This window comes from Nasonia vitripennis, chromosome 2 (assembly GCF_009193385.2).
Source record: "Nasonia vitripennis strain AsymCx chromosome 2, Nvit_psr_1.1, whole genome shotgun sequence".
Classification (NCBI taxonomy): domain Eukaryota; kingdom Metazoa; phylum Arthropoda; class Insecta; order Hymenoptera; family Pteromalidae; genus Nasonia; species Nasonia vitripennis.
In genome coordinates, this window is record NC_045758.1 from 7,876,869 (window position 1) to 7,890,920 (window position 14,052).

General features: G+C 41.3%; 4 protein-coding genes and 1 long non-coding RNA gene across 10 annotated transcripts; 3 read left to right on the plus strand and 2 right to left on the minus strand.

Annotated features, from left to right (window-relative positions):
• The first annotated feature begins 302 nt into the window (after nt 1–302).
• Nucleotides 303–2,937, plus strand: LOC100116937. The gene is made up of 3 exons (XM_001600235.6): nt 303–1,377; nt 1,590–1,739; nt 2,290–2,937. Exons 1-3 carry the CDS (start codon nt 1,230–1,232, stop codon nt 2,487–2,489), a joined length of 498 nt encoding a protein of 165 aa, XP_001600285.1. The 5' UTR covers nt 303–1,229; the 3' UTR covers nt 2,490–2,937.
• LOC116416189 lies at nt 2,649–3,520 on the minus strand. Its single transcript, XR_004226720.1, has 4 exons — nt 3,434–3,520; nt 3,198–3,368; nt 2,888–3,063; nt 2,649–2,789 (listed from the first exon to the last, which is right to left on the minus strand). It is a non-coding gene; the product is annotated as an uncharacterized LOC116416189 (long non-coding RNA).
• LOC100117352 (F-box/SPRY domain-containing protein 1) lies at nt 3,375–5,847 on the plus strand. The gene is made up of 4 exons (XM_001601568.6): nt 3,375–4,087; nt 4,180–4,453; nt 4,524–4,614; nt 4,718–5,847. The coding sequence occupies exons 1-4, from the start codon at nt 3,732–3,734 to the stop codon at nt 4,810–4,812; spliced, it is 816 nt and encodes a 271-aa protein (XP_001601618.1). The 5' UTR covers nt 3,375–3,731; the 3' UTR covers nt 4,813–5,847.
• LOC100117315 (polypeptide N-acetylgalactosaminyltransferase 3) lies at nt 5,364–11,159 on the minus strand. Of its 4 annotated transcripts, none has more exons than XM_001601545.6 (12): nt 10,817–11,159; nt 9,806–10,008; nt 8,882–9,179; nt 8,693–8,802; nt 8,427–8,607; nt 8,183–8,352; nt 7,937–8,104; nt 7,643–7,742; nt 6,656–7,065; nt 6,437–6,579; nt 6,100–6,366; nt 5,364–6,016 (listed from the first exon to the last, which is right to left on the minus strand). In XM_001601545.6, exons 3-12 carry the CDS (start codon nt 9,025–9,027, stop codon nt 5,879–5,881), a joined length of 1,833 nt encoding a protein of 610 aa, XP_001601595.2. In that variant the 5' UTR covers nt 9,028–9,179; nt 9,806–10,008; nt 10,817–11,159; the 3' UTR covers nt 5,364–5,878. The 4 variants fall into 4 exon arrangements, with proteins under 4 accessions (XP_001601595.2, XP_008214377.1, XP_008214379.1 ...); XM_008216155.4 differs by having other exon boundaries at nt 8,882–9,206; nt 10,817–11,128; XM_008216157.4 differs by having other exon boundaries at nt 5,440–6,016; nt 8,915–9,206; nt 10,817–11,136.
• Nucleotides 11,160–11,825: 666 nt separating this feature from the next.
• LOC100117275 (activating signal cointegrator 1 complex subunit 1) lies at nt 11,826–13,885 on the plus strand. 3 transcript variants are annotated; one of them, XM_001601515.6, is made up of 7 exons: nt 11,826–12,122; nt 12,207–12,336; nt 12,441–12,655; nt 12,737–12,840; nt 12,923–13,241; nt 13,310–13,595; nt 13,677–13,885. In XM_001601515.6, exons 1-7 carry the CDS (start codon nt 12,049–12,051, stop codon nt 13,788–13,790), a joined length of 1,242 nt encoding a protein of 413 aa, XP_001601565.2. In that variant the 5' UTR covers nt 11,826–12,048; the 3' UTR covers nt 13,791–13,885. The 3 variants fall into 3 exon arrangements, with proteins under 3 accessions (XP_001601565.2, XP_031779607.1, XP_008214376.1); XM_031923747.2 differs by having other exon boundaries at nt 12,207–12,256; nt 12,472–12,655; XM_008216154.3 differs by having other exon boundaries at nt 11,843–12,122; nt 12,207–12,256.
• Nucleotides 13,886–14,052: the final 167 nt, after the last annotated feature.

Here is a 14,052-nt window from a genome sequence, read left to right on the forward strand (position 1 = left end):
CCTTCGTATTCTGTTCTATATAGCAATGAACGTGTATCACAAAATAATCTAACGATAAAAATTGTAATTTATAAAAAGCTCCTAGAACATTTCATTGCCAAAGTGCGTGATTATCCGGCTAAGCCAAGGCTCGGAAAAGATTACAACGTGTCGCCTTGAACTTTTGATTAGTATAACATATAATGCTGGTCATACGCGTGTACATGCGTCAAGTTTTCAACAAGAAAAATTATTCTCGCATCAATTACATAACGCATCCCCGCGTCTACCCTCGGTTCTATAATAAACCGCAAAACATTCTACTCTTCTGCGAAGTAAAGGCGCGATCACTTGAAAAATCGTAAACAGCATCTCTCCGTCAACATACACATCAGAGCTGAGACCTGGAGAAAATGCAAAAGTCACACAATCTCCTTCCTCCGCGAACAACGCACATCCATCTATCGCTGGTAAATAAAATCTCCGCATAGAGCGCAGTGACTCACGCACACAACAAGAGACCAAACCGCTACTCCGCGCAAGCACACTCTCTTACAACGTAATATCGAAGCTTCGCGAAAAAAAAATCCAGTCCACCGCTTCTTCGGAAAAAAAAGAAAGAAAGAAACATCCGCAATCTCGGGAATAGCGGCGAGACCGCCTCGACTCCCCGCGGAGCCGTCAGGGGCAAGAGCTACTCTCTGGCGTCTCTTATCATCTCGAGAGAGCTTGCGAGATGCGATGCACTCCGCAGAGAGCGAAGAGATTATAACACGTACACATGCGCGCATTATCGCACGGAGACTGGGAGAGACAGAGAGAAAGAGAGATGATATCGAGTCCGGCGATCGCCACGACGAACTTATAAATCGTTCGGCCTCCCCTCGGCTCCGGCCAGTACCACAGCATTGTTCGTGCTTCGTATCTCGTAACTTTGTCCGTCTCTATACGAGCAATTTCGTTGCAGTTTGCAATAGTTACACCGAGCTGAGAGATTATTCTTTCTTGCTACGCAGTAGTTTTTTGTTCTCTCGCTCTCTCTCTCTCTCTCTCTCTCTCTCTCTCTCTCTCGTCTACAAGTGCGCGCTGAGACTTATTGTCCCGTACACAAAGTTTTGGTACAATTCTAATTTTCGATCGGCATCGGTCGATATAGTGCGCCTGATCCTTAGCATTTAGTAAGCTCATTACTGGAGATTTCGAGAAGTGCACCGCAGGGTTTTTCGCTGGAGAATCGAGACGGAATCTGTATGAGGTTGGAAGGCGACAACAGCCATCAGAGGGAAGTTCGCAGCGTTTCTGCCGCGGATCGGTATTCGCAGACGAGCGAAAAGCTCGGGGAAATCGCTGCGCTGAGGAAATTCGCCGAGACCTTGCTTTTTGGAGCAGCCTGTACTGGTGAGACGATTATTTCGGCTTTTATTCTACACAATCTCTCCTAATTGTATACTTGGTCAAAGTTCATCTAAGATCGCTCCGACGATCGGACTGTGCAACACACACACACACACACAAGCGGATCTCTTAGCCTACTTTATATGCCCGTGTATAACAATAAGACAAACAATGCTAAGACAGATAGAAAAAAAACCGAGCGATTAAATTTTCAGAATGCAATAGGATGTCCGCAGTTCCCCAAGCCGCGTTCGCAGTGCTCCAGGTCCGCAAAAACTTCGAGAGAGCTTACTCCACTGAGCCGGAGGAGGAGAGCCCCCGAGACGGCAAAACCGGTGGATTCAACGCCAAAGTTCTCCAGGAAGGTAAGATCGTGTCCCAGAGTTGGAGATACATCTTGTGAAAGAAGAAATAGAGAACGCAGAGATAAACGATAGCGCGCGCCGCGGGAAAAAAAAATTGATATTCTTCGCTTATCTCGCGCACAGAAACAAAGAACTTGAGAGCGAGAATGTGGACTTTTTCTCGGTAAACACTGATTTCGAGAGCATGAAGCGAGAACGTGAAGCTACTTGCGCTACGTTTTTCCGCTGTCGAAGGCCTCTCAGTGCCGACAAGATACACAACACGAGATTATTGTAGATTTTACTCTATGGTAACAGTTGTAGTTATCGCTTATGCACGCGAGTTTTCGAATTCGATGAAAAAGTCCGTTATTACATAATAGTGCGTTTATTTGCAATCGTATGCTCTTACGAGTATTGCGCTATGGAGTGTATCGGAAACATTCGCCGTCTAATCTCTTTAAAAATAGTCGGGTACCCTCTCGCTTTTGAAAAATAACTCGCAGCAATAAGTCGCACCACTGTGCCGCATATTATTAGCAAGAGCGATAATAATTTAAAACATTCACAGGCCGAGAGCTGACTCCTCTGAAGTACAACAGCAAGTTGATGAACAGCATCTGGGGTCTGTACAATCGTTACTCGGTGCACAATTTCAAGAAAATCGACGCCAACGAGACGGGCCTTTTTGCGGCTTGCTCGAGGGTCGGGCGCGAGGCTGCGGAGGGCCCGACCGCGCGCATCATCGCCGGTTCCAGCGCCGGCCACTGATAGCCGTTCTACAGCCACCTTGACGCCCGAATTTCCCAGCCAGTGATCGGTCACTGCGCGCACCTTCACTCGAGCCTCCTTAATCACGTCTGTTATAATACCCGCATGTTATTCAGCGCAGGGCCGCTGAAGGCGATTACTTATTTATGTGTCGCGCTGCGGCGGAGCCTGACGATGATGGGGGACGACGAGCCGCCGAAGTTATACTTACTGACGCGATGTATGCTGCGGCTCCCGCGACGGTGGGGGTAAATGTTTATTGCTCATCGCGCGAGAGTCGTCGACGTCCAGGCGGTGCTTCTGTTAAAGTATATTATACTTATATTATATATGATGATATCGATGTATAATTGTGTTTATATAATAATCTTTCGATTATGACATTATTGTTTGTATACTGATGTTATTTGGTGCATTAAAACTGTGATGTGCTGTTGATGAATTTGAACTTGACTTTTATTATTTGTCGAAAGGACGATCCTCCTGTCTCCACAATATATTCGCAGCAATTAATTCTCTCGAGTACTTCGATGTAGTGATTTTATGGACTCCTACAAATGCGACGTAAAACTATCTGAAACAGTTATATATATAAATTAATTATTTAAACAGCTCAGACGCATAAAATATGAGTATCGCATTAAAGAACGCATACACGTTCAAGCACAAAAACAGCTCGACTCCGAAAACTTGAAATAGTAAACGTACATTTTCCGCTTTCCCAGTCCCCTCTATAATCTGTTCTCGCTCGTTACATGCCCTCGACAATACCTGCGTGTATACGGGCATGCTTCCAAACACCCCCTCCGGCCCGGAGTATGAGCGACTGACACACTATTCTCTTCTCTCGCAAGTCGCACACCACCGGCGTCACAGAGTCTATACGTAGTATTTATACCTATATACACAACCCATACAATATAACTTGCCTACCTACTACCTACCCACAGTTCAGTTTGACGCGAATCGCGGAAACAGCGTGTGTGCGCGCGCGCGCCTTTCCCTTAATCTGTACACCTCACCGTCCTCTCTAGCTTCTGCACAAGTCGCAAACGCTCGCTGTTCCCGGAAACCTCTTCCTCGACGTCTGCTGCAGCTAGAGAGTCGGTCGTTGTCGCGGGTGGAATCGCTCCCCCCCCCCGATGGCTTCGCTGACCGGCGCACCGGAGTATCGACGATCATCTGCCGCCGCTGCTGTTGTTGTTGTTGTCGTCGATCCTTCCTGCATCATCGCCAGTGCAGATGAGCAAGCAGAGCGGCGGGGCCGGGGCCGGCTGCAGCAAACTGGACAGCAGCTGCTGCATCAGCACCTTCCCCGAGCACATCCTCGAGATGATATTCTCGCACCTCGATCTCTACACCCTCGGCAATTGTCTGCTCGTCTGCAAGCGCTGGCACAGTTTTCTCAATAACGACGAGAACAACGACATCTGGCGCACGCACTGCAAGAAGAAACTCGCCGAGGAAACGCTCAGCTCGGACCTCCTCTCCTCGGTGCTCAGTCACAAGGCCAAACTCCGGGCTTACTACTATGCCTGGAATCCCAACGACTGCTCCAGGAACATCTACACCAAGTTCAATGACTTTACGCTGCATAGGTTAGAGTTCATAGTTTCTTTGCTCTCACTGTTTTTCAGCGCAGTTTTGATATTATAAATTAGCAGCCACTTATTCTCTATCATTCCAACAGGAATCCCATTGCACAGAGCACAGATGCGTGCAGAGGCAAGATAGGCTTTCGCCATGGAAGACATGCGTGGGAAGTCATATGGGAAGGTCCTCTTGGAACAGTTGCCGTTATAGGCATAGCCACTAAAGAAGCTGCGCTGGTTTGTCCAGGTTACGTAGCTTTGCTTGGATCCGACGAACATTCCTGGGGCTGGAATCTTGTTGATAATAATCTCCTGCATAATGGAGATGCTCAAGGAAACTATCCTCTTCCAAACAATGCACCAAAATACCAAGTATTTCTCCTTTGTTAAAAGCCTTCTTATCTTATTCTTGTTACTAAAATTAAATATTTGTCACTTCCAGGTAGGAGAGAGAATAAGAGTCATATTAGATTGCGACGATAATACCTTATCGTTTGAAAAGAATTACGAATTCCTGGGTGTAGCATTCAGAGGTATAATACTATTTTTTGTTCTTTTTTCAATTTGCTATTTGCCTAAATTTAAGAGCATTCTTATTGATTTTGTTTTAAATTTTTAATTTGTGTTATGTGTTAGGATTACCGGACAAAAGGCTATACCCAGCTGTATCTGCAGTCTACGGCAATACAGAAGTTTCCATGGTATACTTGGGTCCTCCGCTGGATGGGTAACACCTTACATTTCAACACAAAATACCTCAAGATGATTATTTTGCATTTTTATGTAACTTACTCCTGCTGAAGTTGCAGTTAAAAAGCATCAGCAGAATATTTAAGTTATTGCGAAATTTTCTCCAGCTTTGGAATGCTGTAGTTTGTGTTAAGTATTGAGTACCAAAATTGCTGATTTAGTAAAAATGTGAAATCATTTAAAATTTCACAGTGTATATAGTACGCTTTATAAGTAGCTTGAGAATCCAGCTAGGCAATTTCAACAATTTTTTTAAAAATCAACATAAAATTCAAAGAAAAATATTATGCTCCGTGAGTAATTATAAAGATAATTATTTAATCGTGTCATTGAGAAGTATACATAAAACACTCACTGTTTAAAAATTTGAAAAACAAATTTAAACATCAGTAAGTATTGCTTTTTCATCTGGCTGTAAAAATGCGTGTAAATCAATTCAAGCATATAGATTAGTTAACTCGAAAGAGCAAGGCAACTTAAAGAAATATTTATTATACATTAATTATAGAAATGATGTTTTCTAGTCTGTACATACTTCTGATATTGTATTTATTCATGAATTATTTGCCTCAGGTAATGAAAATCATTTTTTAAGTATTAAAAAATACTGACAATTCAGATTGTATATTATAAACAACATGTAAGATAAAAATAGTACTTAATAGTGACAGAATTTTCATAAAACCAGAGTACATTGGTTGTACATACGTTTTACCATCACTACGTTTAAACTATCTAGGGTATCTGTTCATTATATTTTCTAAACTTTTGTACAGAATTGTGTACATAATTAATACAAATGTTTAAGAAATAAATTTTATTTCTTATGTACCTCAAAAGGCTGTGTAAAATGCGTCACACTTCTTTATCTCTACCTAGCTCAGTCTTAAAAATATTTTTCTTTTCATCATTTACCACAAGAATATTCATGCGCATCATTAAACTACATAGTCATAAAGAATAAAGATATTTGGTCTCATTCACGGAAAGAAAGTTTTCGTTCCAAGACTTTCATACAAAATAAAAAAAAATAGTAAAGGAACGCGCTCAATATTTCCACGCAACACTCTTAAGTTCCCAATTCTGCTCGTCGTAGCCCGTACACGCTGATATCACTGGACTCTCGTTTTCGCTTGGAGACTCTTCGAGGCACATACCGGATGCTACGTGTCTAATGACCCTTTCCTGCGAGTATAAATTAGCATTTTTAAATTCGCTACGACTCGGATTAACGGTTTCAAGAAGGAATTAAAATTACAGCCGCATACCTTCTCGTCGTATTCCCATTTTTGGCTGGCAAATCCGCTGCAGGCCATCAGTTTGACCTTCGGCTTCTCGTGCCTGTTGTCTTTCTCGGGCGCGTCCAGGCACACACTCTCGTCCGTCATGATCACGCCATCCTTGCGCATCACGAACATTTGACTGAGATTCGGCGGCACTATACAGTCCTGATAGGCTACGAAACCAGAAGGCTGTGAATACGCACCTTTCGACATCGGCCTCATCAGGCACTTTTTGTTCGACGGATGAAGAATCTACGAGATTATACGATGTTGTAGGATTTATCAAAATTGATCGTCAGTTATTCGATTGTAAAAAACTTACATATCCAAAAAATCGATCATCCTTAGGAAAAAAGTGGTCCGGCCATACATTGTCCAAATACCACTCGAAACTTTTACATTTCAATCTTTCCCTTAATTCCAGTCGAGATCGAATCTGCTGTTTATCTCGAACCCGCTGAGCCTCTGGAAGTTTTATTTTCAATCAGCTATACTATAAAACTTTTAAAACTAAATGACGAATAAGTAAATGTCTACTCACGCGGATTGAAGTTAAAATAAAACTTCCCCCACTCGTCCATCCAGACGAGTGCCACCCTGGCCAGATTACCGTACAGGATCTCGTCGACTCCACCAGGAAACGTATAAGGTGAAGACTTCCGAAAGATGTGTCCGACGTGAGAGCATGGGGCAATCTCAACACTGCCTCCACACTGCCAGACGCGAAAGGATAACTCGAGGTTCTCGCCACCCCAGATGCGCATGTGTTCATCGTAGCTACCTAGCTCGAAGAAGTACTCGCGATCCATCGAGAAAAGGCCACCAGCCATTGCCGGTGTTTTGAAGGGATCGACGATGTTCTCGCGCCGCTCGCGTAGCAAAGCTCCGTTCAACATCAGCCAGCGGAAGTGCAAGTCCCAGTTGAAGGCACCCCAGTGAAGTTCGAACGACCTTTCGTTTGATCGATACGTTAATTTTGTTGTTGTTTGTTTGCATACATTATTGATTATTTTATTTTTGTTCGGCAGCATTAATCGGATAAAAAAGTTTTGTGAGTATGCCTGCAGCTAATGAAAAATTGAAATAATCTGACCCATACTTCATTAATACTTTTTGCGAGAATCAGTCAAAACACTATCCATAAATTATTATATGTCGATAAAAAAGTGCTCTCTCCAGCAAAACGTGCAGATTTGATTTATCGAACCAGAAAGAACCTGCTCTCCTATAGATAAAAATATCTTCAAACTTGCCTCATTGTATTGTTCGTAATAGGATCAAAAACTTTCGTAAGCCAATTTAAACAATGCAAGATTAAATCTCGGAGCGTGTGGACAGTTTATGGGTCGTCGTTCGGCGACCGCCTGACCTCGAGAGACGCGCACCAGTTTCGGTTCAGTTGTGTTTGTCCGAGCTGAGAGCGCAAAATTGGACTTTAAACTTTCCCAAGCGTTGTAAGCGATAGGAATGTAAACAAATAAAAGAAGATTCATCGTCGACTGGTGATTTGCACGTATACTGCACGTACCTCGTGTAGCTGAACGTGTCGTCGTTTATGATGTCTATAACCGGTGAAACCACTCTTGTTCGATTCTTAGAGATAGCTTCAAGAAGGGGTTCCAACCATCCTAGAAAATAGTTTAAAAATATTTTTGTTCAATAGATTAAAGGCTGGCGTAAGAGAATGGAAAAATAACTATGCAAATAATTAATTTCTAAGAAAATTAATGAATCAAACATGATTTCGATGAAGCGTGACGCGCGCTTATTTCGTAAGACATGTTCTTGCCTTAAATCGAGTGCATATAAAGAGCTTACCTACCGGCCGTACATTCGCAGTGGGCGTCCAGGAAAGTCAAGACTTCGCCCTTGGCCTCGTTCGCCCCCATGAGCCTGGCGTTCACCAGGCCTACTCGCTTGTCCGACCTGAGAACTCGCGTTGGCACGTTCAGCTGCGCAACGTATTCGTCTAATGGCTTTCTTAAAAAATCTAAACGTAACGAAACGTTGAGTAACAATGAATCGAATAAAAAGTATGAAATAATGGTACTGTTCAATGTGATCGTACCTCTATCGCTATTGTCATCGACGAGGATGATTTCCTCGAGTAGTTTCCTAGGAGATCGATTTATGACACTATGCACGGTGCGCAGGAGCGTACTCCAGGCCTCGTTGTGGAAGACTATGATGACTGAGGTGCTCGGCAGGTCCCCCAGGTTCGCGTACCTCGTTATACATCTAAACGCCGAAAAGCTTTTTGTTAAATCTCAATTCCTTTTTCGAATTTAATTAACAATCCAGCTATACACTACTTTTTCTTTCGAACGTCCGGCAACGTCCTGTTCAGGGGGATCCTGTCACTGGCCAGCAGGTTGTAGCGGTTGATTTGAAAGAGCTGCTGCATTTTCTGGAAATCCTTGGCAGGTATCTGAACGGGCTCGCCGTTGTTGCCCTCGTACGGGCGCGGATCGAACATGTTCTTGTTGATTATTTCTTAAAAGCAAAACCAGTCGAGTCAGTCAAATTGACGAACTTTTTTGATGATTCGTTATTGTAATGTTACTTGCGGTCGTCGTACCTTTAGTTATGTTGGGAATTTGCAGCGAGTCCATGGAATTTCCAACATAGTGCCCCACAACGACGTGCACGCCGCGCTTGTCGATGTATTCCTTCTGACCCTCCGACAGCCTAGAGAAGATTTAATTAATGTTATTTTCATGCGTATCTCTATTAAACAAGCGTAAAATAAATAATCTTCGATACTCACTGCAGGTGAACGAAATCACGGGCAGCATCGTACCTCCTGTCGTCGGTCTGCGCACTCTTGGTATAGATGAGTAAAATGCCGGCGAACAGGAGGGCCAGGAGGACCAGCGGCCACACCCGGCATATCCTCGTTGGCCTTGGCCACATTGTTCTTCGCGCTCTCTTTCTTCTACTCTCACTTCTCGCCGCGATCAGTCCATCCAGAAGAACGACTTGCGAACTGTTGCTGATCTAGTCGCGCTCGCGTGATTTCTAGGCATTTTTCCTCATTACGACGATCACGTCCCGCTCAGCAATGCCTGTGTATACAATGGAGTCAGCATCAGCTAGAAATTTCGTCAGAAAAATTTGACTTTAGTTATCTCGCGCGCGGCAGTTTCTCTCGCGCGTTCTCTTATCGTCGCGGGTCAACGCCGAGGTTCTTCCACGCACGGGCTTTCCACGAAAACTCGCGCGCACATTTCTCTCAGCTTTTATAATTATTATGATTATGCTGAAAAATGCTTAGTCGTGGTCGGATACTATATAAGACACGAGCTTATTTATTTATACACTTTGTTTACGTCTGGCCGCACGACCGATTGCACGGTTTATTACTTTTATAATTATCTAGCTGATTCCCCTGCAAAATCGTTTATCATTTTTTCAAATGTTATCCATGTATTTCCGTCAATTAATAGATTACATAGAAACTATTTTTTTCTCTCTACCCGTCGCAGTAATTAATTCGTCTGGATATAAAGCACAAAAATTCTTATCTCAATCGCAGCTAGTTCTCCCCAGAAAACCGTATCCTCTCCACAGGCATCACAACAATAAACAATCCCCGCTCGAGTGCATCGAAGCGCTTCTCCGTAACCGCGAAACGGATGCTACAATCCTACAGAGAGAGAAAGAGCGTCAGAGGAGCAAATATGCAAATTACCCAGAGGTTCGGCCGTCAATTCGACTTTTCCGGCTAGCATCAGTAAGCGCATCCTGGGAGCCGCTCGAGCGCGAACGCTTCGAGGAAGCTGCTGTTGTTGTTGTCTCGCCAAGAGACAAGACAATGCCGCAGCTTGCCGGCGTGAACATCGGACTGCTTCCGCAGTCTCGGCCAATGGTTGATCTTGCTTGAACGACGTGTTCCTGTGAAAGAGTTAATGCCTGGTTTAGTGCTTTCTGGGCATGACGTCTGAATATTCACGAGCGGAAAACGGCAATTTACTAAGATAAATTTTCATCGCGATTGCAAAAGCCCTGGTTTTTAACGATAATGACGAGGGCAAGATATTATTTTTTAATTAATGTCTTAATTAACGCGTGACGTTGAATCATTAGACTCAATTCCGTCCATAACGTAGGCAAATGAAGGCCAATAAAGAAGTTGTGAAACCGGCGTCGAGTTTGCGAGTATGCCTGTGCTGAAAGTTGCAGGCTAATAATATATAGGTATATAGGCAATAAGCTCTTAAATGGATATAAATCCAGCCAAGCGAATGCCGTAATAATACCGCAAAACCGTCGTAGTTACCTATCGTAATCTTGAAATTGTAGCCAATTTTCTATAAGTAGTAGGTACTGCAGGCGCACGTAAGCTCGTTCGATTCTTGTGCACCCATTCGTTCTTTGGATCGTCCTCGTATTGTTAATAATCAAAACGTGTTAAGTCAATCATTTTGAAAACAAAGCCTCAAATTTTACCGAGCAATTTAAAAGCAGCCAAACCGCAACAGTGGTCCCGAATGAATCACGCACCGTTCCCGAAATCGGTTGGAAAAATCTCTTCCACGGCCCACTCACCTCGGACTGACAACAGAGTGCATAGTCATCAACCTTCCGCGTACAGGTATACACACACACACACACCAACACGCTCAACTACTTACACAATGCAGACAGCTTCTATATCTCGCGGTTCGCTTTCACTCTCGAAAATCTCAGCACACCTGCTTACCTGTATACAAGTAGGTGCTATACTCCCCCGCCTATGGCATGCAACAACGAAAATCTTGAGCTTCCAAAAACACCGCTGTGTACTCGCCTCCTAACTGCGGGGACGACGAACGATCACTCGCTACCGAGGCTCCGCACAAATGGCGCAAAAAACGCGGTTAAACCGCGAAGACAATAAAAACAAAGTGCAGTCGCGCACCGCCGAGGAGAGTAACGACGAGCAAAGTGCGAGCAAACACGCGTTAGTACATACGTTTTCGAGCACTTCGCGAGCCGGAATACGTGCGCTGCACGGCGACGCCGCAGTCGCAGTGTTCCTCTCTCGCGCGCGCGTTTCCTTTGCCGATCGGCGGCGGCGGCGAGAGCTGACGTCACCTGCAGCAGCGCTCGAGAGGGAGCAAGGAGCCACACATATACTATATATAGCTATACCTCGTTGTGTATACTCTCGTCTCGAAGGTGGTGGGTATAGGTATATGTATATACACCTATAAGTAACGGGCCGAAGGGGGAGAGAGAAGGATGTTCCCGAGAAAACGGATAAAGAACAGCCCACTGAACCTGCTGTGGGAATAATAATTGCGCCGCTGCAGCAGAGAGAGAGTAGAAGCCCTTTTTTGCCCTTGGAAATTGTTTTCTGGAATTCGCGCCGAGCTCGCAGAGCTTATACCCTGTAGCCCTTACGCGAAAGAATGCGATTATTCTACTGCGGCCGCGCTTCTTGTCTCGGTTTAATGCTCATTATGAACTCGGCTTCTTCTGGCTCTTGGAAGATCGGTGTTCCTCGACTGGATATTATATTGTGTGCTGTGCAAATGTCAGAAACTGCGAGGTTTTGAAAAACGCCCCATAGCTATGAAGTATACTAAAATATACTTGCGATTGGATTTGGAATTATAATTTGCAAGAAGATAAGTGATTTATAATGCACACGCCGATTGCGGATTTTATTTATTTATTTTTTAGATAGTCAAATATATTAGATTATTCTTCATTGGATCTTTAAGGAGAAACCAAATGATGCTTTGAAAATAACGAAGTTCTAGAAATATGAATTAAAGTAAAAAAAAAAAACAAGTAACATATCCGTGAGGAAGTTTGAAATTCGCGCTTGAAAAGCGCCACCTATCATGGGTAAATGGGTGATTTTGTGTCGCGATACAATCGCATATATGTTTTTTATTGTTGTCAACAAAGATTTTCTAAAACTTTACTCAGATTTTTTAACATATAATGTTTTGTTCCATTATAAGGAATAATGGCTTTAATTATCTCAGCTGCATAAACTGCATAAGTCCTTTCAAAAAGTATGTTTTTATCTTAACTATAATTATAGCTGTCTTATTCCACTATACTAGAAAAATAATAACTTAATTTTTGTACTATTTCAGTGCTTCCATGACAAAAAGCATCTACCCCATGCTGATGCTTCAGGACAAAAGTAAGCAGTTACAAGCAATCTTAAGAAATATTAAAAAGTATTCATTTATAAATTTGCTGGCTCCGTTACATTTAAAAAAAGTAACATTGTTATACAATTCACATGCATTATTTTTAAATAAGCAATACAGCATTTTGACAAGAATATTATTACATATTAAAGAGATTGTTGTACATACTTTTAGACAAATTTATCAATAATGGATGATGTGACAGAACTTGCAGATCTTGCTGAAGAGCAAGAAATTTTTGATGAATCCAAAAAACTTGTCATGAACATTAGAGAAAATCTTTCTAAATCAGAAAGCGAATCAACAGATCAAGAAATTATTGAGAGTATACCTATAGAAAAGGTACCATATAAAGAAGATCAATATCAACATAGCTTTAATATTAACAGGTATATTAAGATCATAAATATTTCTCTACATTCTTAATTATTTTATGATTCCTTTAGTCAGAATTTAATTGTTGTTATTAGGAACCATTATAAACATATTGTTGGTGTAAAGGGTACTATGCTCCAAAAGTTGTGCAGTGAAACAAAAACTATTATCCGAGTTTCAAAAAAAAAGAAACATGTGGGTAGGTATAATTAATGAAAAGACAAAATTTTTAATGCCAGTAATTGTAAACCTATAGCATATAATTAATTTGTTTATTTTAGTAATCATTGGATCAATTCAAAAAAGAATAATTCATGCAAAACGCAGAATAGACAATTTAATACAAAATTCTAATAATAAATTGAGTTTTACTCATTTTATCTCAATACCTACAAATGTAAGTGAGGTGCAACAACATTTTCTAAAATTTAAAGAAGATGTATTAATAAACTGTGATAAAGAAGCTACAGGCTTTGATGAGGATATGTTTCAAAAGCCTGAGAAGCTGCACTTGACTATCTGTATGCTTCATTTATTAGATGATACTGATCAACGTAAAGCTATAAGAGCTTTAAACGCTTGTAAAAAAGAAATTATAGAGTGAGTACTTAATTATAAAATAATATTTTAATTTCATTATAATAAGTATTTGATACTTTTATGATTAGTCCAATTTTACAAGAGAAGGGGCCTTTGACTATCGAATTCAGGGGCTTAAAATGCATGGAAAGAAATTCTACCAAAGCCAAAGTTTTGTATGCCAAAGTTCAAGAAGAAACGGGCTTGCTTCAAAAAATTGCAGATCAAATTAGCAAATATTTTGTTCAACAAGGCTTTTCGAGAAAAGAGCATGATAATGTTACTCTACACATGACTGTGATAAATACATTTTATCTTAAAAAGAAAAAGCAAAAGTTTATGCATAAAAATTTTGATGCAACTCAAATTTTGAAAGTAAGTAAGATTAATACTTGGATTTTCATGTTGATTTATAAAATTTAATATATTAAACTAAACTATAATTATTAATTTTAGGATCATGAGAATACTTACTTTGGTAAAATAAATCTCTCAACATTTCATTTATCACAACTAACTGCAAAATCTGCTGATGGCTATTTTGAGGCAACAGCTAAAATAGAACTTTAATTTTGAATAATAATGGACAATTTTTAAATGTAATAAGAACTTGTATTTTTATATGTATATAGAGAAATATATAAAACTGTTGAAGAGTAAAAAAATGTACCTTCATATTTACTGTACAGTCATAAACATTACCAATATACTTGATAATGATTAATAAAAAATAGATCTTCATAAACTTCTGTTGAGAACAAGGAATAGATGGTTATTATGAAGCTACAATGACAACTGATCTATTTTTGAAAAATAATAAATAAGTTAGTCA